Below are 26,746 nucleotides of genomic sequence, written 5' to 3'. Positions count from 1 at the left end.
TCATAAACCCAACATTTTGAAAACAGTTCCTACTATGCATGGGAAGCAAATCATCTCTGAGAGGTAGGAGGGAATGTAGACTGATCTCCTGGGGTCCAGCAACATAAGGGAACCTGTTCATCTCATGCTAGAGCAAACACTTATTATAGAAACATGTAGTGAAATTGTCCTTCTTAAAAAGTATTTTGTGATTCTTATTCCTCCTAACCCCTGTTTGTATTGAATTTGTGTAAGTAAATTCATGAAAAATATAACCTTACAGAATATAAATTTCCACAATTCTTTCTTTTAGAATATAATTCTCAAAATAATCTGTCCTTATTATTTGTATTTTCTAAATGTAAGTGCTCCTTTAGAAAATTGGGTGTAGAACTTAATGTGGATGTGTAAACCATGGGAGTAGAACCCAAATGAGACTACAGGTATAAACTTATGAACTAGCTGTAGTCCAGAACTGTCCTATCAATATACTGGTCTCAGAGAAAAATTAAACCTGGTTTATTTTGATGGAAAGGTAGGTTCATTATACTCAAATGTCACTTTTAAAAAATGTGAACAGTGATCCCATTAATTTTTGGAGAAGGTATGTAGAGAATCTGTCATTTTCCATTTTGTGATTTGAGAGCCAAAACCAATCTCTAGAACAAAGCAAATGTATTCTAAAATGAGCTATATGCAGATGAGGGGAATGACACATTTCTAAAATGCACTTATTATCTCTTGCCAAAAAAAAAAAAAAAAAAAGGAAAAAGGAATCATCATACTTTTTTTTTTTTTTTTCCTGTTGGAAATTTTTGGAAAGACTCTTAGCTTTTGTTGAAAAGTATGACGGTGTTATAGTGTTTTTTAATCATCTATGGTGCAGTTATTAGGAAATCTTCAATCAGATTTTGCTAACAGATTCTTAGTTCTATTGAAATTTTCTTTTGAATGACCTAAAACAGAACTGCATTCCACTGCTTGCCCAGTCCAGACTGTCCATTCTACCTCACTGTTTTCTCTAACCCAGTGTATCATCTCTGATTAGATTAATTTTATTGAGCCAACTTTTATTTAATTACCCCCAAATTCACTAATTATGTATTACACAACTGTTCCCATAGATTTCTGGGCTTTGCGGGTGACTCATAGATTTGTCATGTTTCCTATATCAGAAGTATAGTGTCTCTACATGAAAACAGGAAACACAGTCATAAGTTCATAGAACTAGAAAGAATCATAGAATCATGGGACATATATAGTCATATTTGATTCCCTCCTATGATGAAATGCCCTGCCTCCTCAGGCAGAAGGTTGTATTATTGGCGAGCTCTGATTCACAGAATCTTCTTAGTTGTGTATACAGAAATGTTGATGTTAATAGTCATATACAAGGTCAAACATAAGTGATACTGGACACCAAAAGAAGATAAACGAGTTCAAAATGAATTTATGTATTGGGGTTCAGGGATCATATCTTAAAGAAAGGCAAATTCTCTTTGGGTTTCATGGAATGAGAAGGACTTGAGAAGCAAACACAGAGAGACTCTCTTGACACCAGGAAAGGCCTGAAGACAGGTAAGAACAAGACTTATTTGGTGTGAGTGAGTGGAGCAATCGCCCTATGTGCATGGCACATAGTGGATTCTCAATAAATATTGATTGAATAAAGGACAAAATTAATGACTGGGTGAATGACTGCAGAAGAGTCTGTCTCATCCAGACTTGGTGTGAGGAGGGATCTATAAAGGGAGGCTGATGACCCACAAGCACATGGAACCTCAGCATCAGCCTGCATGCTTTGACATTGACCCCCCTGCACACTTCAGTCTCAACCTAGATTCTGCATTTGTAGAATTAGCATTGCAGTGGTAACTAGCATTTGTTTATTTTTACCCACGACTTAGGACTTTAAAGCCTACTTTTCCCTTACGTCTTAATAAAGTACTGGTTTTGCATCACTCTGAAAAGGCTGCAAATTGCTGCCATCCCTTGAACTGGAACAAAGACCTTATTATTATCTTCTTTGAAAAAGTCAGATTGTCTATCTGGACCTCCAGCTCCTCTCACCCCTGCTATTGAAGTGTTAGAAATGCCATGTATTTGACTCACTTCCTTCTAGGATGTGTCCTCTTTGGGTTCATTCTAAAATGATGTGAAATGTTGGAACTTTGCAGATAACTTCAGCTTCCCACAGTCTCTCTGAGACCCCTCTCTGTTGGAAATAACACTACTGTAATGCAAGTACTCCCAATACCCCATGAAATCTCAAAGATCCTTAATTGGCTGACCACAGGATATCCCCTTTACACAAATTTCAGTCTGTGTTAATGAAAACGGACCCTGAAACCGGACGCAGCCCCATCAAAAGGACTGACCTTAAATAGATCATTGGCAGAAGGAGAGCTAATAAACAATTAAAGATGAGCTTTACCCCTTCCTTTAAAAAAATTTAGAGGGATCGTGCCTGTGAATAGCCACTGCACTCCAGCCTGGGCAACATAGCGAGACGCTTGTCTCTTAAAAAATAAAAAAAATAATAAAAAATAAAAAAATTTAGAGGATAACATTTTGGTAGAATAGTTTGAATAATATTTGGTAACTTAAATCTCACAATTTAAGCATAAAACCTCACAACTTTGAAGCCAATGAAGCATGAAACATATTATCAGCACATGTTGTCCAAAAATGTGGTGGCATTATCACATTCTCACATAAAAATGGGATCAAACCTCAAACTGAGCTGGGTGTATTCATTCAAGGTTTAACAGTGTATTCTGTGTGCCTTTATCTCATGCAAAATGCAATTTTTGTTTAGCTACTCTGTATTTAATCTTAGACATGGACAGCTTTTTTCAGGGAGTCATAGCACCAGGAGGGTAAGGGAAGTAAACCCAAAGCTTTCTGTAACCAAAAACAGTGAGAGAAAAAAAAGGAAGAAAAAAACATGCCAACTCACAGACTCAAAGGAAAATGGACTAGAAAACAACATTGTAAGCGCTAGTTTATTCTAAACTCATACAAAGAGTTGGATGACTGTAGTCTTTCTGGGCATGGAAAGAAATCCATCATGCAGCTGAAGAAATGCATGATAGAATAATCCAAACTTAGAAACATGCTGCAGGGCACTAGTTGAAATACATTCTAACTGATGTCTGCTACAGATTGAAAAGAAACAGCTTATGGACAATTGATTGTTTCTTGAAATATAATAAAAACAAGCTTTGAAAATGTGTATATGAAAATACTGACCTATATGGGGAGAAAAGGCAGCATTTACTTTGTAATGCTATCAGGTGGTAATTCAATTTCCCGTTAACTGAACTTCAAGTATTCTGTTTCAGGTCATAGATTGGTGGTGCTTATCATATAAATTGGCCAATAAGATTTACAAATAATACCTTTAGTGCTCGGATTTGTGGTTGTAGCTTTAGAAAAGAAAGTCAATTTAATTCCATGCATTGGTTTCCTCCTTAAAATTCATGCAATTTGAATATGATTGACAGGGCACTGCACCATTATGCAGTCTGTTAGATGGACCGATTATGCTTATGAATACAAGAGTGGAGAGAATGAAAGCAACGTGTAATTGATTCTACACTTGGTCTGACTGTTCATTAACAGTTTGAATGTAGCACAGTTGCTTCTCAAATGAAAAATGATGAGAGCAACCTATATATGTGCTCTCTCATTTGTTTTAAAATTCATTATGCTAATATTTTTTGCAGAATGTTTTCATGCATTTGTTTTGCCAAGGGTAATTCTGATTGAATCTTTGTAAATAATTCTAGTGCTTTCAATTATTTGACAGTCGAATCACGTATTTTTTAATTTACAGTTTTGGAAATGAAAGTGGGTTTTTCCGCCAACACCCTTTAAAGAAAAGCTTCTATCCTACCCTCCTTTTCTATATAGTTCAGACTAATTTCCCAGGGTAAAATGAGGTAGGGGAGTGTGAGGTGGTGGTTATACCTTCAAAACAAAAGAGCTGATTTATAGACCAATTGGTTTCAGAAATAGATGAGCAAAACCAGGTTCTATTTGTCTGGCCACACTTTAATCTGATAAAGCACAAAAGGGCCTGCCATCTCATTTTCCATATTTCTTCAAAGGGTTGCATTTGAAATGTTGAGTGAAGGTACAAATTTCACTGCTGTTTTCTCTATTTTCCTCAGTTGCAGTAAGAAAGGGCTTCAAACTCATGAAGGCTGCTTTTCCTGTTTTGAATGTGGAGCTGGACACAGCATTATAGAAATAGCATTACTTTTCTTGCTCACAGGGAGATACGATGCTAATTCTAAAAAGCTCTCCCTGCCCTTTTCTTTGCCCACATGTTCCTGCCATATTTTAAGTCAGAAGAAGCAACAAAACTAGTGTGGGGCTAGGCAATTCCATTTGGGAGCTACAAATCTGTGATCTCTGTCATCTCTAAATTAGATTGTATTTACAATTAATAAATGTATTAATCCCATACTCTAATTTTTCTCTAGCTCTGATTTTTTATTAAATCGACAGTTTACTTACCCAGGTAATGGGTCTGATAACTTAGTACTGGGAATAGATGTGGTGGTTTTTTTTTTTTGTGTGTTTTTTTTTAAAATATATTTTATTGATTTTTCACAGAGAGGAAGGGAGAGGGATAGAGAGCTAGAAACATCGATGAGAGAGAGACATTGACCAGCTGCCTCCTGCACGCCCCCCACCGGGGGACGCGCCCACAACCAATGTACATGCCCTTGACCGGAATCGAACCCGGGACCTTCCAGTCCGCAGACCGATGCTCTATCCACTGAGCCAAACCGGTTTCGGCATGTTTTTTTTTTTCTTATGATGAGAACTTTTAAAATTTACTCTCTTGGCAACATTCAAATATGAAATACAGTATTATCCTACCTAATAAAAGAGTAATATGAAAATTGACTGCACCTTCACTACACCCAAGCCATGCCCACCAGCCAATTAGGGCAAGTATACGAATTAACCCAACCAAGATGGCGGTTAATTTTCATACATAGGCGCCCTGAGTGGACCCCCTGCAAAGGATCGCAGGGAGCAGACTCCCTACAATCGATCGCAGGGAGCTGGAAGCTTTCGGCCTGGTACACGAGCGGACCCCTGCAATTAATCGCAGGGAGCTGGGTGTCTGCTCTGGTACCAGGCCGAAAGCCGCTTTTGACCTGGTGCCGGAGCAGACCCCCTGCGATCAATCACAGGGAGCTGGGTGTCCACTCTGGCCCCAGGCCAAAGCCTCTGGTGGAGGCTTTTGGCCTGGTGCTGGAGCAGGCTCCCTGCAACTGATCGCAGGGAGCTGGGGGTTGCTTCAGCCTGGTGCAAGAGCGGACCCCCTGAAATCAATCGCCTGGGCAGGGAGCTGGGGGTCTGCTTTGGGCCTGGGAAGGCCTGGGCAGGGGCTGAGCTGGTGATCAGAGGGAGCTGGAGGGGCCTGCCCAGGCCTAAAGCTTCAGCCAGAGGCTTTAGGCCTGGGCAGGGCCCAGCCCTTTTTTGGTGTGAACTATAGAGGAAACACCTTTTCTGACTGCACATTGGCTAAGCTTCCTGTATGCCACTGGTAATATTCTTAGTAACTTGGGTAATAAGAATCCAAAAGGTGATCTAGGGTTTTTCCACCACACTTCTGGAGAAAAAAATGAAGGTCCACTGCTGGAGGGCTAAGAAATGTCATATCCTGCCCTAGCCGGTTGGACTCAGTGGATAATGCCTCAGCCTGCAGACAGCAGGGTCTGGGTTGATTCTGATCAAGGGCCTGTGCCTAGGTTGCAGGCTCCTCCCTGGCTGGGGCCCAGGTCAGGGCTCATGCAGGAGGCAACCTATCAATGTGTTCCTCTCATTTTGATGTTTCTCTCTGTCTTTCCCTTTCTCTTCCACATTCTCTAAAAGTCAATGGAAACATATCCTCAGGTGAGGATAAAAAATAAAGAAAGAAATGCATATCCTATGAAAGACACATCTTGAAAATACCTAAAGAAAGTTGTCATTTTTTCTTGGTGAAGAGACTGGAGTCTGTGTTGATGAAAACACCTTGGTGGCTGCGGTGACTGGCAGTGGCTGCAGCAGTGCGGTGATGGGGGCTGGTGCCTTCCCCTGATCAGCCTGGTTGCCTCCCACAAAGAGAGGCCAGACTGCAGCTTAGGTATGCTTCCCATGAGGCACAGGCCTAAGCCGTCAGTAGGACATCCCCTGAGGGCTCCCAGTATGTGAGAGGGGGCAGGTTGGGCTGAGGGACCCCCGACCCCCAGTGCATGAATTTCGTGCACCAGGCCCCTAGTCCTATATAATAAAAGGCTAATATGCAAACGGACTGAACAGCAGAATGACTGGTAGCTATGACGTGCACTGACCACCAGGGGGCAGACGCTCAATGCAAGAGCTGCCCCGTGGTGGTCAGTGCACTCCAAAGGGATCGAGCCTAAACCGTCAGTCAGACATCCCTCGAGGGCTCCCGGACTGTTAGAGGAAGCAGGCCGGGCTGAGAGACGCCCCCCACACCCGAGTGCGCGAATTGCGTGCACCAGGCCTCTAGTTAACTATAGTCACCAGGCTGTACATTACATCCCCAGGACATATTTATTTTATAACTGGAAGTCTATACCTTTTAATCACCTTCATCCAATGCTGCTACCACCTACCACCAATGCTGCCTCTGGCCACAACCAGTTTGTTCTCTGTATTTATGAGCTTATTCTTTTGTTATTGTTGTTTTAGATTCCACATGTAAGTGAAATCATACAGTTTTGTCTCTTTGTGTCTGACTTGACATAATGTCCTCAAGGTCTACCCATGTTGTTGAAAATGGCAGGATTCCCTGGCGTGCAGGCTTGATCCCCAGCCCTAGTTGGACCCTGTGTGGGAGGCATCCAAACAATTTGTCCCTCTCACATTGATGTTTTCTTTCTCTCTCTGTCTCTCCCCATCCCTTCCAATTTCTCTAAAAATTCAATAGAAAAATATCCTCAGGTGGGGATTAACAAAAACAAACAAGCAAGCAAAAAAGCAGTTTAAAATTCTTTTCTTGCCTCCTTTGTCAAATATTAATTGAGCATAATGGCTTGGGTCAATTTTGGGGTTCTCTATTCTGTTCCATTGGTATATATGTCTGTTCTTGTGCCAGTACCAGGCAATTTTGAGAAAGGTGGCATTGACATATAGCTTGATATCTGGTACTGTGATCCCTCCAACTTTATTCTTCTTTCTCAGAATTGCTGTGGCTATTCAGGGTCTTTTTTTTTTAAATTCCAGATGAATTTTTGGAGAGTTTGTTCTAGGTCTGTGAAATATGCCATTGATATGTTAATGGGGATTGCATTGAATATATAGATTGCTTTGAGTAATATGGACATTTTAATTATGTTGATTCTGCCAATCCATGAACCTGATATGTTCTTCCATTTGTTTATTTCTTTCTCTATGTCTCTTTTTAACATCCTGTAGTTTTCTGAGTACAGGTCTTTTTTGTCCTTAGTTAAGTTTATTCCTAGGTATCTTAATATTTTTATTGTAATGGTAGATGAGATTGTTTTCTTAGTTTCTCTTTCTGTGAGTTCATTATTGGTGTATAAAAAAGCCATAGAACAATCCAATCAAAAAACTAGACACTTTTTGAAAGAGAACATGCAGAAGGCCAAGAGACATATGAAAACATGCTCAAAGTCACTAATCATCCGAGAGATGCACCCCTATGTTCAGAGCAGCACAATTTACAATATCTAAGATTTGGAAACAGCCTAAGTGGCCATCAGCAGATGAGTGGAGTACAAAACGGTGGTACATCTACACAATGGAATACTACGCTGCTGTAAAAAGGATGGAATTCTTACCATTTGCAACAGCATGGATGGAACTGGAGAGCATTATGCTAGTGAAATAAGCCAGTTGAAGAAAGATAAATATCACATGATCTCACTCATATGTGGGATATAATGATCAACATAAACTGATGAACAAAAATAGATTCAGAAACAAGGGACAGGGGAGGGGGCATTTAGATATCAACCAAAGGACTTGTATCCATGCATATTAGCATAACCAATGGACACAGACACTGGGGCATTGGGGGGCTTGCTCTCAGGGGTGGAAATGGATGGTGGGAGGGGTAAATCAGAGAAAAAGGAGACATATGTAATACTTTAAACAACAACAAAAGCCATAGATTTCTGGCTGTTAATTTTGTATTCTGCTACATTGCCAAATTAATTTATTAAGTCTAGTAGTTTTCTGAATAGTCTTCAGGGTATTGGAGTCAAGACAGTCTCTTTAATAAATGGTGTTGGGAAAATTGGACAGATACATGCAAAAAATGAAACTAGACTACCAAGTTACACCATACACAAAAATATATTTGAAATGGATAAAGGACTTACATGTAAGATTGGAAACTATAAAAATCTTGGAAGAAACCATAGGCAGCAAAATATCAGACATATGTTGTAGCAATATCTTTAGTGATACAGCTTCTAGGACAATGGAAACTAAGGAGAAAATAAACAAATGGGACTACATCAAAATAAAAAGCTTCTGCACAGAAAAAAAAAAATCAATAAAACAACAAGAAATCCCACTGCATGGGAGAACATATTTGCCAATGTTATATCCAATCAGGCTTTAATCTCCAAAATTTGTAGGGAACTCATACATCTTAACAAAAGGAAGATAAACAATCCAATCAAAAATTGAGCAAAGGACCTAAATAGACACTTTTAGAAAGAGGACAAACAGAAGGCCAAGAGATATATGAAAACATGCTCAAAGTCACTGATTATCTCAGATATGCAAATCAAAACGATAATGTGGTATCATCTCACACCTGTCAGAATGGCTATCATCAAGAAATCAACAAACGACAAGTGCTGGCAAGGATGTGGAGAAAAAGGAACCCTCGTGCACTGCTGGTGGGAATGCAGACTGGTGCAGCCACTGTGGAAAAAAGTATGGAGTTGCCTCAAAAGTTAAAAATGGAATTCCCATTTGACCCAGTGATCCCACTTCTATGACTATATCCCAAGAAACCAGAAACATCAATCAGAAAGGATATATGCACCCTATGTTCAGAGCAGCACAATTTCCGATAGCTAAGATTTGGAAACAGCCTAAGTGCCCATCAACAGATGAGTAGATTACAAAACAATGGTATATCTACACAATGGAATACTATGCTACTATAAAAAAGAAGCAACTCTTTTTTTTTTTTACAATGTTATATTATTTTTTTATCTTTATTTATTAAGGTACTAGAGGCCCGGTGCACGAAATTCGTCAGCCCAGCCTGCACCCTCTCCAATATGGGACCCCTCAAGGGAAGTCGGACATCCCTCTCACAATCCAGGATTGCTGGCTCCGAACTGCTTGCCTGCCTGCCTTCCTGATTGCTCCTAACCACTTCTGCCTGCCAGCCTGATCAATGCCTAACTGTTCCCCTGCCGGCCCAGTTGTCCCCAACTGCCTTCCCCTGACAGCCTGGTCACTCCCAAATGCTCTATCCTCCATATTACCTCTTTAGTAGATAGGGTTTTTTTCTTTAACATATTGGACAGTGTACCTGCCGTTGTCTTCACAAACCAGTAAAAATGTAAACCTAAACTAAAAGTGTCATAAAATAAACTTAAACAGGAATTTCATGAGACCTTAGAAAGGTGATATGATGGGGTTGTTTCTTCCTTTTTTCTTTCTTTCTTTTTCTTGATGTTTCAACTTTTGTCCTTTCTTTCTTTTTTCCTTTTATTCCTTTTCTGTCCTCTCTTTCTCTTAACTTTTCCGTTGGTAGAGTTGTCAGTACATGAATCTGTCTTGCTTCCAGAAGACAAAGAAGAGGGAAACACAGTCATCTGAAGAAAAAGATGATCTATGTTGGGATCAGTGGTGTTTCTGGTTTTGCTCTTTTCCCGGTTTGATTGTCATTTCTGCCGGCCCTGGCATCTTCAGGACTTGGGCGTGGGCACTTCTTATTCATGTCTACAAAACCTCCCTGCCTTGGTGAAAACTGTAGGGGAAAAGGCCTTCCTAGGTGGACTCAAGCCCTGCCCAAGGTGCTGAGGAACCAGGAGGGGGAGCACTCTGCACCACCGCTGCAAGAGCCAACCTCCGGACCTCGGGGTACTCTCCAGTAATGTAACTGCAATGTCCAGGTTTGCCTTCAGAAATTAGTTGTAAGTTACTTCCGATGTGAAACCCTACCTCAGACATTTCCATGTGGTTCCTAAATATTTTAAACAAAACCCATTTACCTCCCTAACCTGGTCAGAAGTTTCTACCCAATGGGAGAATCACTCGGCTGGCGGCAAGGGAAGTTCCAAGGCTATAGTGTGTGTGGGGGATCACTCCATGGGGGTGCAGCCTGACACCCCAGGCTGCCTCTTGGAGGGAATAGCTCTGGGGGTTACAGCTGCCTCCCAGGCCTACACCCCCTAGCTGCAGATGGGAGCTGATCTCAGTGGGGGTGGGGTGGGGGGGTGAGGAGGGAGGTGTATAGGCAGCTCCTGGGTCTCCCAGGCCCACAGCACAGGCTGGGACAGGCAGCAGATGGCTCCTGCCCTGCACGGGCACCTTGCAGGCCCAATGCCCGGGCCACTGTTGGCAGCTGATCACACCGGCCTTGCGCAGTCCCCTCCCAGACCCACAGCCCGGGCCTCCACGGGCAGCGGATCGCGCCAGCCCAGTACTGGCGCCTCCCAGACCCACAGCGGGGGCCTTGGCAGGCAGCTGATTGTGCAGGCCGTGCGCGGGTGCCTCCCAGACCCACAGCCCGGGCCTCCACGGGCAGCTGATTTTGCCGGCCCAGTACTGGCACCTCCCAGACTCACAGCCAGGGTCGGGGCAGGCAGCTGATGGAGGCGGCTGTGCGCAGGCACCTCCCAGACCCATGGCCAGGTTCAGGGCTAGGAGAGGATCTGGCCAGAGGGCAAAGCCTCCTTCTAGGCCAACAGGCTGGGCTACTCCTTTCCTGCTCTCAGTGGCAGCCTTCCCTGGGACTGGGGGACTCCTGCGGGCCTGAGAGGACTGGGCGCCGCCATCTTGTGTCTATGGGCACCGCCATTTTTGTCGCAGAGTGATGGTTAATTTGCATATTACTCTTTTATTAGATAGGATTACATATGTGTCCTTACCCCCTCTATGTTGCCCCCTATCCCCTTCTCATGCTCTCACCCCCCTAGTGTCTGTGTCCAATAGTTATGCTTATATGCATGCATACAAGTCCTTTGGTTGATATATCCCCCTTCCTCCCACCCTCTCCTCTTTCCCTCTGAAGTTTGACTATATGATCGAACTCTTACCATTTGCAACAGCAAGGATGAAACTGGAGAGAATTATACTAAGCCAAATAAGCTAGTCAGAGAAATATAAATATCACATGATCTCACTCATTTGTGGAATATAGCGAACAACATAAACTGATGAACAAAAGTATATCCAGCCACAGAGAAACATTGAACAGACTGTCCAAGCTCAGAGGGAAGGCAGGGGAGGGGAGGGTAAGAGATGAACCAAAGGACTTATATGCATGCATATAAGCATAACCAATGGACACAGAGAGTAGAGGGGTGAGGACATATGCTGAGGGGTGGGAACAGCCGAGGAGAGATCAATGGGGAAAAAAGGAGACATATGTAATACTTTAAACAATAAAGAATTTAAATAGATAAAAATTATTTTCTACTCCTTCCATCAAGGGAGTCTCTGTGTCTCCTCTGGCAATGGGTGGAATTGTGTGACAGTCACAGGTGATAGGGATAGTGATGGTGATACTGTGTGGCTCCCAAGGCTGAGTATAAAGGGTGGAACAGCTTCTGCCTCTGGACATGCTCCTGGATCCCTGAACTCTCATGTAAGCAGTCTGACTGCTCTGATGAGGCCCCATCCTGTGAGGAAACTGAAACGAGTTCACATGAGTGTCCCTGAGGCTGCATGAAGAGGGAGAGATGCCTTCCCAGCCTTTAGTGCACAGCCTTCCCCTCTTCCACCACCAGCCATGGACTAACTGCAACAATATGAGTGACCCTGTGCCAGACCCCAACCTGAGCCCTTTCAGAATTTCTGGCCCAGAGAAACTATAAAAAATAAGTTTGTTATCGTCACTATATTTTGGAGTTATATTTTGCAAAATAATAGCTAACCAGAATCTGAATGTATACAAAGTATGAGGATAAAATAATGGAATTTATTATAAATATGCCAAAATTTATACATACAAATGTGTGCCATTTCCTTCAATAAGTAGTCACCTTGGGAAATGTTTATTCATGACCATATTGTCATTATGATTTATGTCTTCTCACATTGATCTTTGACTTTGGGCATATTATTCTGCCTCTCTAGCTACCTTAAATAAGAAAAAATAGATTAAATATTTTCTATTATTCTTTTCATTTCTAAATATTATTGACTATTATTCAAAGTTCTTTGGTTATTGAGATACCGAAAAAGTATATCCTTATACTACATTTCTACTATAAGGTATGTAGAACCAAGTTTGCATATCAAAATTACAGTAACATTTTAAAGACAGATAATAGCCATATGGGAAAAAATGCTTTATTGTCCCTATTTAAACCCTACTTTTATCTGAAAATAATTGTCTTACAGAGAGATACTATTGAGAGTAGCAAAATAAAGAAAATATATACCTAGTGGAATCATTCTGTTAAATCCCTTGGGATTATACAGTTTTTACTTAAGAATATTTTAATATGTATAGTGATATTAGAGGCCCAGTGCATGAATTCATGCACTAGTGGGGTTCCTCAGCCTGGCCTGTGGGGATCTGGCTGAAACCAGCTCTCTGACATCCCCTGAGGGGTCCCGGGTTGCGAGAGGGCAGTTCTTGGGTGACGTACCCCTGAATCAGGCTCCCTCCTCTGTGGTTCCAGGTGCATCACCTGAGAACTACAGCTGCCAAGTCACTGCAGCTCAGCAGCTCCTGTGTTGAGCATCTGCCTCCTAGTGGTCAGTGCTACTGGTCAGAGTGTTTGCCCTCTGGTGGTCAGTGCACATCATAGCTACCGGTCAGATGGTTGGATGGTTGGACGGTCACTTAGGCTTTTATGTTTATAGATAAGATTACATTTGAGAAGCACATTAACAATTTTATTCATTGTAGGGATATGTTATATGGGATCCAGAAACATGGTTGAATAAACCATATAATCTTCATTTTAATCTACAGGGTACATTCTTAGAAATAGAGCTATTGGAGTCTATATTTGTACTTTTTAAAAAAAAAACTATATTTTTATTGGTTTCAGAGAGGAAGGGGAGAGAGAGAGAGAGAGAGAGAGAGAGAAACATCAATGATGAGAGAGAATTCATTGATCGGCTGCCTCCTGCATGCCCCCTATTGGGGATCAAGCCTGCAACCCGGGCATGTGATCTTGACTGGAACTGAACCCAGGGCCCTTCAGTCCACAGGCCGGTGCTCTATCCACTGAGCCAAACCAGCCAGGACTATATTTGTACTTTTGATGGATATGGTTAAAATGCTATCTCTGGATGGGACCAATTTGCACTTCATTGATAAGCATGTTTGAGAAACTTGAACCATGATTGATACTTATTTATCTCAAAAACAATAAACTAGACTTTTTAAAATATATATGTTGATTCTTGAAATGCATGCAGAAGAGGAATTGCATTTAAAAGCAGCCAACTATCTTAGAGGCCCTCATTCAATTCCTTTTTAGCTTTGAAGATGGAAGTACAAATAGGAGAACGATTTGCCTAAGATCACACAGCTGGTTATTGACAGATCTGGGACTTCTGACTTATAATTAGATCTTAGGTCTTACAATCCAGTGTTCTGTCCACACTAGAACAGAGATGATAACAAAAATATAACAAGTAAACATTGAAAAGTCTCCTCTGTCATTTCTGCCTATGTCTTCAAGATGCCTTAGATGGTGCTGGCCATTTAGCTAAGTGGTAAGAGCTTCAGCCTTCAGACCACCAAGTTTCAGTTTGGATTCCCAGTCAAGGGCACATAGATCTCCAGCCCTGGTCGGGGTGCAAACTAGAGGCAACCAATTGATGTCTCTCACATAGATGTTTCTCTCTCTCTCTCTCCTCTCTCTAAAAAAAATCAATGGAAAAAAATATCCACTCTCTCTAAAAAAAAAAAAAAAAAAATCAATGGAAAAAAATATCATCGGGTGAGAGTTAAAAAAAACAAAGATGCCTTAGCTGCTTAGATGATACTGCTACTGTTGCTGGTGATATTTACTATTTCTTAAGCCTCTGCATGCACCAGACATCAAATTAAAAACTAATGTTTACATTATTGTATTTACACCATGAGATCCACAAATGTATGTGAAAATGCTGTTGTGATTAACAATAAAATATAAGTTAATACAAAGCATCATTCAAGTGATAATAGCTGTTTGTCTCTAACTTGTTCTCAGTCAATGGACTTTGAAACTATTGTTGTGAAAGAGTGGTCTATAATATTTCTGGTATTAAAAATGGATCCTTATATTCACAAGGCTCACCAGCCACTTAACTATGTTTAAGGTTTCGGTCAACTGCCCAGACATCACTGTGCACTCCATCTGTCCATCTGTCTCCTTTACAAGGTCAAATATTAATGATGAAACATAGCACAGAAGATACCCTGGACATCACCTAAGCAGCTGATTTTTTTCTGCAGATAAGAAAATCAAGGCAGGGACCAATACAATGAAAATCAAGGCAAGGACTCAGCCCGGGTGGTATGGCTGTGGTTGAGTGTTGACTTATGAACCAAGAGGTCACTGTTCAATTCCCAGTCAGGGCACATACCCAGGTTTCAGGCTTGATTCTCAGAGGGGGGCATGCAGGAGGTAGCCAATCAATGATTCTTTCTCATCACTGATGTTTCTACCTCTCTCTGCCTCTCCTTTCCTCTCTGAAATTAATAAAATATATTTTTAAAAAGGAGAAGGCAGGACTCCTGGATGAATTTTATAGTAGAAAATAAAGGAGCTCCTCAGTGTGGAAAAGTTGCTCACAAGTACTAGGAACAATTAAAATGATGAAGAAAATTTCCTTCTGAACCTCACACTGATTCACCTCCACCTTTGTGGAACTGAGACATCATTATGTTGGTTAACACTTACTTGATTCTGGATGTTGTAAATTTAACATAGAGCAGAAAATATAGATATTATATTTTGATGTTGAGGAAGCTCATTTATTGGCTATGTCTTCTCAGACTTTTAAATTAAATGGAGAACTAAAGAAATGCAAGGAGTAGTTTTTCATAAATTCCATTTCTGTTATGTGGACAATGGTGGCTAAGGAAAAAGGCAAGAAAAAGGGTTATGATGTTACTGTTTCCTGATGTTTTGAGATCCCCTCTGTCTTTTCTTCCCATTCATGCCCCTAAGCCTTGTTTTACTTGGCTCAAGTAGGTACATCTTTATGACCCCAGATAAGAGACACTTATCCTTAACCTCCTCCATCTATTAAATAAGGAAGCCAAGGTAATATACTGTTGTTTCTTATGTACTAAGTGTTTGATGTACAGCTGCAATGGTTAAAGACTGAAAAAAAAAAAAAAAAAACATGGCCTTCACCTGTAACAATGCAATAAGGATGCCAAAATTTCTCTGGAACATTTTTCAAAGCTTAATTTGTGGAAATGTAATTCCATGAAGTGCTCTGCAAAACATGGGTTTTAGTTGTCAAGTTTATTTGAGGAACAGAGTATTCTGTGTCCCCATGTGGAGACTGACAATGTGCTATACTAAATGCCCAGAGAAGCTCTTCCTAAGGGTGACTTAGTTTCACTCAGTGATTTCAAATTCAATTGACCTTTGCACCTATATCTTAATGAACCTCCTTTGGGAAATGCTGCTCTATAGAATTATGATAGCTAGACACAAAGAGCAAGTAGTCACAAAAGGAAAAATAAAGTAAAGCTAAGTACAATCTTTCTTCTTCATGTAGTATAGTGTTCATTTAAAAATAGAATCTAAAAATACAGTATTCATATAAAAATGTACTACAGCCCTAACTGGTTTGGTTCAATGGATAGAGCATTGGCCTATAGACTGAATGGTCCCAGGTTTGATTCCAGTGAAGGGCATGTACCTTAGTTGCGGGCACATCCCCAATAGGAGGTGTACAGGAGGCAGCTGATCGATGTTTCTCTCTCATCGATGTTTCTGGCTCTCTGTCCCTCTCCCTTCCTCTCTGTAAAAAATGAATGAAATATATTTTAAAAAGTAAATAAAATACTAAAAAAATGTACTACATATAGGACTTGTATTGTTTCTATATGCAACTCTTGTTACTATTATTACAAAAAATCACTGTGTGCTTTCTTTTGTTTCTTTGGTGTTTTATTGTTTGTTTGTTTGTATTTAGTTTTTCTGATAAATACAACCTAGTATCTCTTTATCTTTTCCTTGTATTGTAGCAGTTCTCACTTTAAACTCAGGTTTGCTGTGAAATAACATCTGCATGAACTCACTGGTGACATTTCTGCTGATACTAATCATGAGATGTCACCTTTAATATTATCTGATTAGGATTTAAATACTATTTCAGAATTAAAAGTTATAGTCAACATTTTGGGGATTTTCCCAAGCATCATTTGTTACTCTGGACATTTAGCAGTCAATCAACAAAAATCTTTCCCTTAGTGATTTATTTTCTACTATTTAAATTTCATGTGAAATTTAAAACTATTCTACTTACTCATTTTTTTGTAATGTGTTCTTATTCTCATTGTTTTTTTAAATTAAGCAGTGGTATGATTAGTCAAAGAAAATAATTTCATTTAATTTTACTATTCCAAAACTGGTAGACCGAATTTTTCTTTTTATCAAAATTGACTAGTTGTTACAGCAATAAAATGGACTCATAATCCATATTAATTTATAAGACTGGAAAGCAAGAGTTCTAAGGCATTTTTAAATAATTTAGATTAAATTTTGGGTGTTGTTGGTTTTTTTTTTTAATAATCTTTATGGACTTAATGCTAGGACAGTCCTTTTTCATTATGATCCTAATTTTAAAAGTTTATGTATGTGTAGATGTTAAAAGAATACCAAAATGGCTGTTTTTATATGCAAAAAAGAAAAATCAGATTTCGTGTTTTTAAATATAGATAGAGGTTGAAAAGTATAGATTGCTTTTTGAAAGTTTTAATACAGGGTGTATCCACAGTAGGTTTACAGTTGTGCATATGCAAAACACAAAGTTTTTATATTATTACTTATTAATTTTTGTATTATTTCCCATACAAACAACTGTAAACCTACGTTTACCCCACCCTGTATAGTAAAAAAAAAAGAAACTAGGTACTATTTTATTCCTAGGATATCTCATGTATGTTGAGGATCCATAGGTTGCACTCTAAAATCGGTAAGGATGTTTTCAAATTACTCCTTTTAGGTCTATTACCGATGATCATAAATTATCTTGGCATATTTTCCAAAACTTGTCTTTATTGTGTACAATTCCTGCATTTATTGTCTTATTTACAAGTAAAGTGATATGTAGCATTGGTTCTTCCCAGGTCAATTAAAAATGCTCATTTTTTAGGCAATTATTTCTTAGTTTATTTCCCACCAAGGTTTTGTCTTTTTCCATGGTGCCAATAATTCACCTCTTATATTATAATTCTTCTCACTTGGATCTGGCCAATAATGATGGAACAATTTATTGGTAGGGCTTTCCTTTTCACAATATCTTCCTGGGAAATTGCCTACTTTAGGAGGTTGTGCTACCTAAAATCTTTTACATTTGCATCATCAGAATTTCTTAGCTTGCTTGTCTCCAGGCTCCAATACAAATACCTAAAATAAATAAAGCACCATTTATGTGAAAAGTGAAAAATACCTTGCTTACCCTATTTTGTCTTCCTTTTGCATTTGCAGATGTCATCCATACTGTAGGGCCAATAGCAAGAGGCCATATTAATGGTTCCCACAAGGAAGACCTTGCAAATTGCTATAAATCATCTCTGAAGCTGGTGAAAGAAAATAACATCCGATCAGTTGTAAGTACTTTCGTGTTCCTTTTTTCTTATTCTTTTTCAGCCTTTATATTTTGGAAATCAGTCTTGTCCAAAATGAAGGTAAAAACCATTTCCAAAATTCTGAAAACTGAATTTAAGAATCTTAGTGATGTCTTCTGTTGGTTATCATGGCTTCACTTTTCTGATGCCGTAAATATTTGCTAAATTGTTCATGATGTTTGGGAATTTAAAACATCATGAACAATTTAGAACCCCAGAACTTTCTCTCATTTTGCCATTATCTTTTGAAGAGTGCGTGTATGTTTTTACTTGACAGTTGTTATTCTTTTAGATTTATTTTCCTTTTCGTAAACTAATATTCTGTGGTTGGGTATGCCACATTCCTTCTAAGTTTTATCAATTTAGACAGAGAGTTTAGAAAATGTGGATCTAATCTATTTCTTTACTAGTAGGCTGAGATGAAAGGCAGTTTTCTCTGGTTGGATTTAGAGGTATTTATTCACCTGCTTTTCTTTTAAAGCATGTACTACGTTTATTACATGTCAATTACACCAGGAAAATAAAACTATGAGAAAAATGAAAGTGTAAACACACAAGAGTGAGTTAATGTGGGCCGAATCCCTTGAGTCGTTTCACAGAGAATTAGCCTTGATGAAATTGTGGGGCAGTTAAACAATTGACTTCTTAGAAGGTTGAATGGATTGGCATTGCCCTGGAGTTCACAAAAGTGGTGGTTTATTATTTGCATGAAGAAGCATTGAGAGTCAGACACATTTAGATAACTTGATCATCACTGTATTTTTCATGCTTGATTATAATAATAAAGTCACTTTTTCAATGTATGTTAGTGAGTTTGCTTAACATAAAAATACTTTTTACAAGCCAGTTATACTGCCTTTAAAATCTTTGCATGATTATTAACAGAGCTGGATATTTTCTTTCACTATTTGATTTTCTTTTTAAAGTTCTTTGTAAGTGAATCAATAAATAAGACTATTCTGTCTTAGAGGAGAAAACTCAAGTTCAGAGAGAATGGAACAAAGCAAACTGCTAAACAAGTTGGCTAATTTTGTTCTCTACAGGAAAATCTAAACAGGTGTGCACATTCAGGGGGTAATTAAAATGTTGTCAATATGGCTTATTGATTTAAAAAGGCAAGGGGCTGAAGTGTTCACAAAATGTTTATGTATAGACATTTCAACTTGGAAAATATGGACCTTGAGACCTGAAGAGAATTTACTAGTGAATTCAATGACATCTCTAATACTATATAATAAAGAGGTAATATGCAAATTAACCCTTGCACCCTCGCAAGATACCTGCCTATGATGAGGCCAGCAGGGGGGTTAGTGAGAGACAACCAAACAACTGAACAGCAGGCTGCGACCAGGCTGGCAGGGGGGTCAGTTAGCAGTGATCAGGCCAGCATGCAGAGGCAGTGAGGGGCAATCAGGCCTGCAGGGGGGAGCAGTTAGGGGTGACCATGCAGGCAGGCAGGTGAGCAATTAGGAGCCAGCGGTCTAGGATTGTGAGAGGGATTTCTGGCTGCTGGTTTACGCCTGGTCCCGGGGATCTGGCCTAAACCAGCAGTCGGACATCCCTCGAAGGGTCCCGGATTAGAGACAGTGCAGGCTGGGCTGAGGGGACCTCTTCCCGTGCATGAATTTCATGCACCAGGCCTCTAGTGTGTAAATAAATAAGAAGAGTCTAGACCATTAGAAAGTGTAAAAATAGCAACCAATATTTAATAGGAAAAAGAAGCATTCCTAAGATGTGTAAAATAATCACATCTGCTATTACACTACTTGCTACCATTACTTAAGAAGATGGTGAATTATGAAGTTAAACTAACTTTTATCAGGTGGACTTAAGCAATACTCTAATCATTCTGGGATTTGAAGATCTACCTTAACACCTTTGATGATGATTTTGAGGGTATACATGTTACTGGGATAAAATTAGCAGACAGTAGTAAACTGAAGTTATTCCAATATTAATAAGTAAAAACAGAGATGGAAAATATCTGCAAAATGTGAAGTAAATGTTCAGCTAAATTTCTCTCTCTGTTATGGCATGGTTGACTGGAGTTGCCATTGAATGTCTTGAATCTTACTCATAAAAAGAAAACATCCATTTTCTTTCTATCTATCTTTCTTTCTTTCTTTCTTTCTTTCTTTCTTTCTTTCTTTCTTTCTTTCTTTCTTTCTTTCTTTCTTTCTTTTCTTTCCCTTTCCTTTCTTCTCCTCCATCTCTCCCTTCTTTTTTTTCCTTGAAGGAGGAAACTGGCTTTCTACTTTACATGGAATGTTGTGTTCTTGAGCAACATTGCAAACATAATGCTAATGTCATCAGGTCCTCCTTATTTGGGGGTTACTAGAAAATTCTTAGAAATATGATTGACTGCATAGGTGTTCTATAGTATAGGCTTGTACTCTGTAGATTGATTACATTAGATGGAGAAAGATGGTTGATATAAAAAGTGCGCTTGTGAAAATGGAAGAAAAACTTAACTTGAGCTAATTATATACATGTCAAATAAGATTCTCATAAACCCAGAATAGCTTAGTGTTTGCTCTACCAATTATCACTGTATAACCATGGATAAGTCATGTCAATATAATATAGCCTTGGTTTCCACATACAAATAATCTGTAATTTATTTCTGTAATCTCAGAACTAACTCATGAGCTATTATGGGGAGCAGTGGAGATGATGAATATAAGATAACTAAAAAATGTAATTCTCTATAAAAGTATTTGTCGCCAAAGCCAGTTTGACTCAGTGGATAGAGCGTTGGTCTGTGGACTGAAAGGTCCCAGGTTCGATTCTGGTCAAGGGCATGTACATTGGTTATGGGCACATCCCTGGTAGGAGGTGTGCAGAAGGCAGCTGGTCGATATTTCTCTCTCATCGATGTTTCTAGCTCTCTATCCCTCTCCCTTCCTCTCTGTAAAAAATCAATAAAATATATTTTTAAAAAAGATTTAAAAAATACAAGTATTTGTCAATATCACTTCAAGTATACAAGTATAAGATAGTTTTCACATTTACATTTTTACAATTTGGCAAATTTAGAAGATTGATATCATTCTTCCTTTGATATATGTTTTGAAAACCAGACATATAGATGTTAATCATATCATTTGTTGATGCTTTTAAACCAGAACTATATTATTATAAAGCATTCAGTTAATCTAGTTGTAAAGGAAAATTCAATGTCTTCCTCCTCCAGTGTAGAGAAACCTCATTCTCCCCTACTTTGTCTTTCTTCCCTGTGAATTTCCTTTATTATGCACACAAAACACTTTATTTCTAGTCACCAAATGTGTGGAGGTTTTAACCCACACCAAGCAATTCTCTTCAACACCAGCTGGGTTTCCTACAATTTACCTCAATTCTGACACTGTCTACCTGGAGATAGAGCCAGATATCAAACTTCAGGGGCTCATTCCCACAAGATTGCACACACACACACACACACACACACACACACACACACACACACACACACCACATACGCTTCACCTGCGCCTCTGATCAAAGGGCTTTAGATGGGAAATCTCTGTGACCCCCTTCTTAAGTTCAATGAATTTCCTAGAGTGGCTCACAGGACTCAGGGAAACAATTTTTACATTTACCAGTTTATTAAAAGATATGATAAAGGAGGCAGATGAAGAGATACGTGGAGTGAGGTCTGGGAAAGTTCTGGGCACGGGGCCTTCTGTCCCCACTGAGCTGAGGTGTGTCACATTCCCAGTGTTGATGTTTGCCAACCTGGAAGAGCTTCAAACACGGTTGGGATATTATGAAGACTTCCTCATGCAGGCATGATTGGCCATTAATTCCATTGTTTTCCCCTCACCTCTCTGGAGGATTAGTGAGGCTGAAAACTACAAATTTCTAATCACAACTTGCTCTTTCTGGTAACCAGTGCCCATGCGGAGTCCTCTCCCACTTCCCAGACTTGCTCTATTAGAACAAAACATGATCCTATTGCTCTTAGCATTTAGGAATTTATAAGAATTTTAGGATTCTGTGCCTGAACCAGGGATAGAGACAAATATGTACTTTCTATTATCTCATAAGATATTTGTTTAGGCAGTTAAAATTATTATTAATATTGTTAAAGACTATTAATAGCATCTTATTTGTATTCATTTATAACATCACCAACTAATGTGTACTGACAGCACAAAGCATATCACACTTTTATTGCTCAATAGATGAATTGAATCAAATTACATTGCATTGAATTGAATTATACTAGTCTTGTAACACCATGTAACTGTCTTAAAATTGTAATCTAATTTTTAACTTTAAAAAAATACCCTAATATTATTATTGTTTTCCAACTACATTTTGTTTTAGAACAAAGCTACAAAAATAAACAAGGAGTAACCAGTAAAGATGGGACAGCAGATATGTAACAAATGAGCTATGAATCAATATAGTAAATGGCATAAAGGGGACATATCAATCTATTCGTCTGTGCTGCAACTACAAATAATCTCAAAGGCTTGGTGACCTGCATTCAGAGACCCTGGCTTATGGACTTTCAATTCTCTCATAGCTGTACTATCTGGAACTGACAACTTCTTCAGCCATAGTACAGAGACTTTGCAAAATCACAAATGAACTTTTTACTGTCTTAGCTCAAAAGTGATACACGTAATTTCTGTTCTCATTTTAGAGACCAGAACTACTCATATACCCCTGCCTACTGCAAGCGGGTCAGAGTAATGTCCATGAATTAATGGAATATTTGGTGGACATCAGTTTTCTGCCAAAGTTAAACCAAAGGATGTGGGATCACAGTAGAGGGGTCAGAGATAATTGCTTTATTCATATTTCTCCAAAGAAATATATTCTTCAAGTTTTTATTGGAGGTAAAACAAATAATATGACCATGCATTTATTTAATAAATAGTAACACCCACTGTGCACTAAGCTATTTTTTAGGTATCTTCCAGAGAATATAATGGTGATCCTCAAATGGAGGATTGGTTTCCATCTCCTGACCATCCTGACAAATAAATATAGAGAAAATCATCTTATTCATTCTATTATTTGAGAGTACTCTCTTGTTCTCTCATCACTTTTAAATATCTTCCCACACATGCTTGAAATTCCATAACTGATGTGTAATTTAAGATGGTCAGACATTGTTCTTTCTCTGCAATTTCCCTTTAAAATGCAAATACTCATGAGATTAGAAGAAAATTAATTTTCTAATACCTTAATATGAAGGAATTTATCAAATTACTCCTCACTTTGGCAGGATAAATTAGAGGATGATAAAAGGACCAAGCGTCAGCCTGCTAGAGGAAGAGACTGGAAAGGGACTCTGAAGGGAGGTTGGGAGAAACAGGAAACAAAGTGGGAAACAAATAAATTTCACTTACCACCTATTTTTTTCTAAAAGGAGATACTTTTTTAAATGGAGAAGAGTGAAGTGATAACTATACATGACTATCTAGAAATAAGGTAGTTATTTGTTTGCTGCATGTGACATTTGTGGATAAACTTTTCCCTATGAAAAACATAATTTTCCTTTTAATAATTTAGGACAGAAAATGTCCTTACAATGATTTTTTCTATTCATTGTTTTTGGTGGCTTTTAAAAATGTACATCACATGTTTGTTTTAAATGTTAAAAGAATAAAAATAAATTCTGTAATACATCTAATGGTTTATTTTAGAGTGGCATGTCTCTTCTATGAATTATTAATTAGCACAGCTTTAGCAATACCAAAGAATGTTTAAATTTAGGATTTTAATCATGATTCTCATTCCAATCTTACCATAATTTCAAGTGAAAAATCTGACAATAGTCCATGCTTCCTAGACCTAGTTTGTGCAAATATCTTATTCCTTACAATTTACTTCCAATATTATTCAGATATTTTTCTCTAACCATGAGTTCCCCTTGGGGAAATTAAAATATATGCAAATTTATTCTTATATACATTCTTGACAACCTTGAGAATGTTGATTCCAGTATAGGCAAAAAAAAATAAGGCACCATGAGGGGATAATTATAAATAGAATAAACTGGAAATGAGAATAAGAAAAAAATCGTTGAAATAAAAGTCAAGGAGAGTGCCGATTTTCTCAGTAAAACCTTAGGAAAGAAAGATAGATATCAAAAAAGTAGATACAGCCGAAACCGATTTGGCTCAGTGGATAGAGCGTTGGCCTGCGGACTCAAAGGTCCCGGGTTCGATTCCGGTCAAGGGCATGTACCTTGGTTGCGGGCACATCCCCAGTAGGGGGTGTGCAGGAGGCAGCTGGTCGATGTTTCTCTCTCATCAATGTTTCTAACTCTCTATCCCTCTCTCTTCCTCTCTGTAAAAAATCAATAAAATATATTAAAAAAAAAAAAGTAGATACAGGTCTTAGAACTACAGTATTCTAATGTGTGCATGTGACTTGAGAAATGAATAATCAGAATAGTAAAATAAGTAACTAAATTATTTTGACTTCTAGGACAATATTGTGTCCTGAGAAAATTAAGAGGCTCTTATGGAATTGGTGAAGGATGATCCATATATAAAATATCCGCTTGCATGCTATTACCTAAAACAGACAAATGGAAATTGTTCATATTGGTAAAAATATTGGTGAAAACATAAGGATAAGTATAAAGTTGAAGGTAGAAAAGGAAAATTCCAATTGAGCAAGGGCTGGTAAATGAAAATAGCATAGTGTACCCATCTACCCATTATTACTTGATGCTGATGTATAGGATGGCATAGATATTATCTTGTATATCACCAGGGGCCTGGTTCACGGATTTGTGCACATTGAAAGGAAATTAATTAGAAGGTGGCCAATGGGGTGGGACTGGGCAAGATGGGCTGGACATGCCCTGGAGCCAACCTCCCACGGTCCCTCCCTGGTCAGCTGCACCTGGGGCGGTGCCCGGACTCAAAGGGCATCTGCGGAGTGAGCAGTGTCCCTCTAGCAGGTGGGGTCTCTCGGCCTGGCCTGCAGAGATTGGGCTAAAACCAGCAGTCCAACATCCCCCAAGGGGTCCTGGAGTGCAAAAGGGCACTCTGCAAAGTTGCTGTCGCTCGGCAGCTCCTGAGTTGAGTATCTGCCTCCTGGTGGTCAATGCCCATCATACCTACCTGCTGGTCAGCGAGTCGGCCAGTCGGCCGGTCACTTAACCTTTTATATATATATTTCTGCCACTGCCAGTGCAAGCCTCGTCCGGCCCTGGTTACCTGAGCCTCGGGCAACCCTGGGCAGCTGGGCATCTGCCATCCGAGGCTTGCCTGCACCTTGGGCAACGGCTGGGCAGCTGCTATCTGAGGCTTGCCTGCGCCTCAGGCCGGCCCTGGGTGGCTGAGGGGCTGAGGGGGGGTCTGGCCACACTGTGCACCTGCCGCCCCCCTGGCTGGGCTGAAAGGACTGTGGGACTCCAGCAGCAGGCGTTCCTGCCACCCCCCACTTCTGGCGGTGCTGAAAGAACTCAAGCAGGGCTGAGGGGACTGGGCGCCGCCATCTTGTGGCTATGGGCACCACCAGCTTTGTGACGGCATGATGGTCAATTTGCATATCCCCTCTTTATTAAGTAGGATATAGATAGATAGATGTCTGTATTCTTTTTGTATAAGTGAGCATATAAATAATTTATAATCATTTTTATAAGTTATTCTTAGCCTCTATTCCTCTCTCTTTTTTTTTTTTTTTTGCAATATGATAAAGCATTTCTCAGCGGCAAATTCTTCTACTACCAGGTTCAATTTTAGAAACCAAATCCATGTCATTCAAAAAAGATCACAGTGATTTATTTTCTCATTATTAGTTAAAAGGCATAGGTTCATAATGGTCATTATTAGATTTTTAAGAAAACTCTTTTTAATTGACAAATTATATTGTACTCAGTTTAACATTCTTTGAGGAAGAACATGTAATAAAATAGATGTTTTTACTAAAATGATTATATGCTGAATATAAACAAGATATTACTTAGGGTAAAATGATTTTCCATAAGGTATAACTAATAATTGACATATGACTTTGATAGTTTTATGTGATTATGGACAGATTAAAAGTTGAGCATTTGTTTAAATGGTGTGTACCACTGTGATTGTCATACAAGTGTCCTGCTAGATGATTTATAGAGTGGAAAAAATTGTAAATGTTCGCTGGTAGGAGACACCCAGTGTCAAGAGATCCCTCAAAGCTGGATGCTGCTCCCTCCATGAGTCATAGATTTTAAGAAGTAATAGCTTCCAATGGAAGAGACGATAGATATACATATTCAGTGCTACCTCTAGGCATTTTGGCAATAGGCAACTCTGAAATTCTGCACTTAATTGTTTCACTGTAGTGTAGATTTTCATTGTAAGGAGTAGTCAAGTGAATCTTATTTTCTTATACAAGTTCCCTTCTGAGAGGGTTGCCATGGCAATGAGTTCTCAGCCTGAAATTCTTAAATGCTGGTTTTATTTCATTATCTGAGTTTCCATTACAGAGCACATCAATCAATGCAGTCTTTTCCTCGAAGACTTCTGTAGCCTTAAAAAAACCTGACCTTTTAATTTGTCACCTCCGTTCCTCTGCCTAACTTGATATCACCATTTCCCAGCCAGTTCTTCATCTCAAATATCCTCTTCTGTGGAGTGTCTGCTTGCTCTTTCCCATTTCTTTTTGGCAACTTCTAGTCTTGGTTCTCAGCTATCTCATTTATAAAGGATGGTGCTAAGTCTCTGTGTCTTTTCTAGCCAGGATTCTAACTTTTGTTTGTTTAATGATACTGTTAATAAGTAATAAGAACAAAAGCACTTTACC

At 39.1% G+C, this 26,746-nt stretch overlaps 1 protein-coding gene across 1 annotated transcript in view; it reads left to right on the top strand.

Moving 5' to 3' along the window:
- The window catches only part of MACROD2 (mono-ADP ribosylhydrolase 2), a 1,996,248-nt gene that overhangs the window by 1,173,915 nt on the left and 795,587 nt on the right, over positions 1-26,746 (top strand). The window contains exon 6 of the mRNA XM_054724198.1: positions 17,847-17,968. Within this exon, the coding sequence (XP_054580173.1) occupies positions 17,847-17,968 (122 nt within the window). The remainder of the gene's footprint in view (positions 1-17,846; positions 17,969-26,746) is intronic.

This window comes from Eptesicus fuscus, chromosome 12, assembly GCF_027574615.1.
Source record: "Eptesicus fuscus isolate TK198812 chromosome 12, DD_ASM_mEF_20220401, whole genome shotgun sequence".
Classification (NCBI taxonomy): domain Eukaryota; kingdom Metazoa; phylum Chordata; class Mammalia; order Chiroptera; family Vespertilionidae; genus Eptesicus; species Eptesicus fuscus.
Note: the sequence above shows the minus strand (reverse complement) of the source record. Positions and strands in the feature narration are given on the sequence as shown.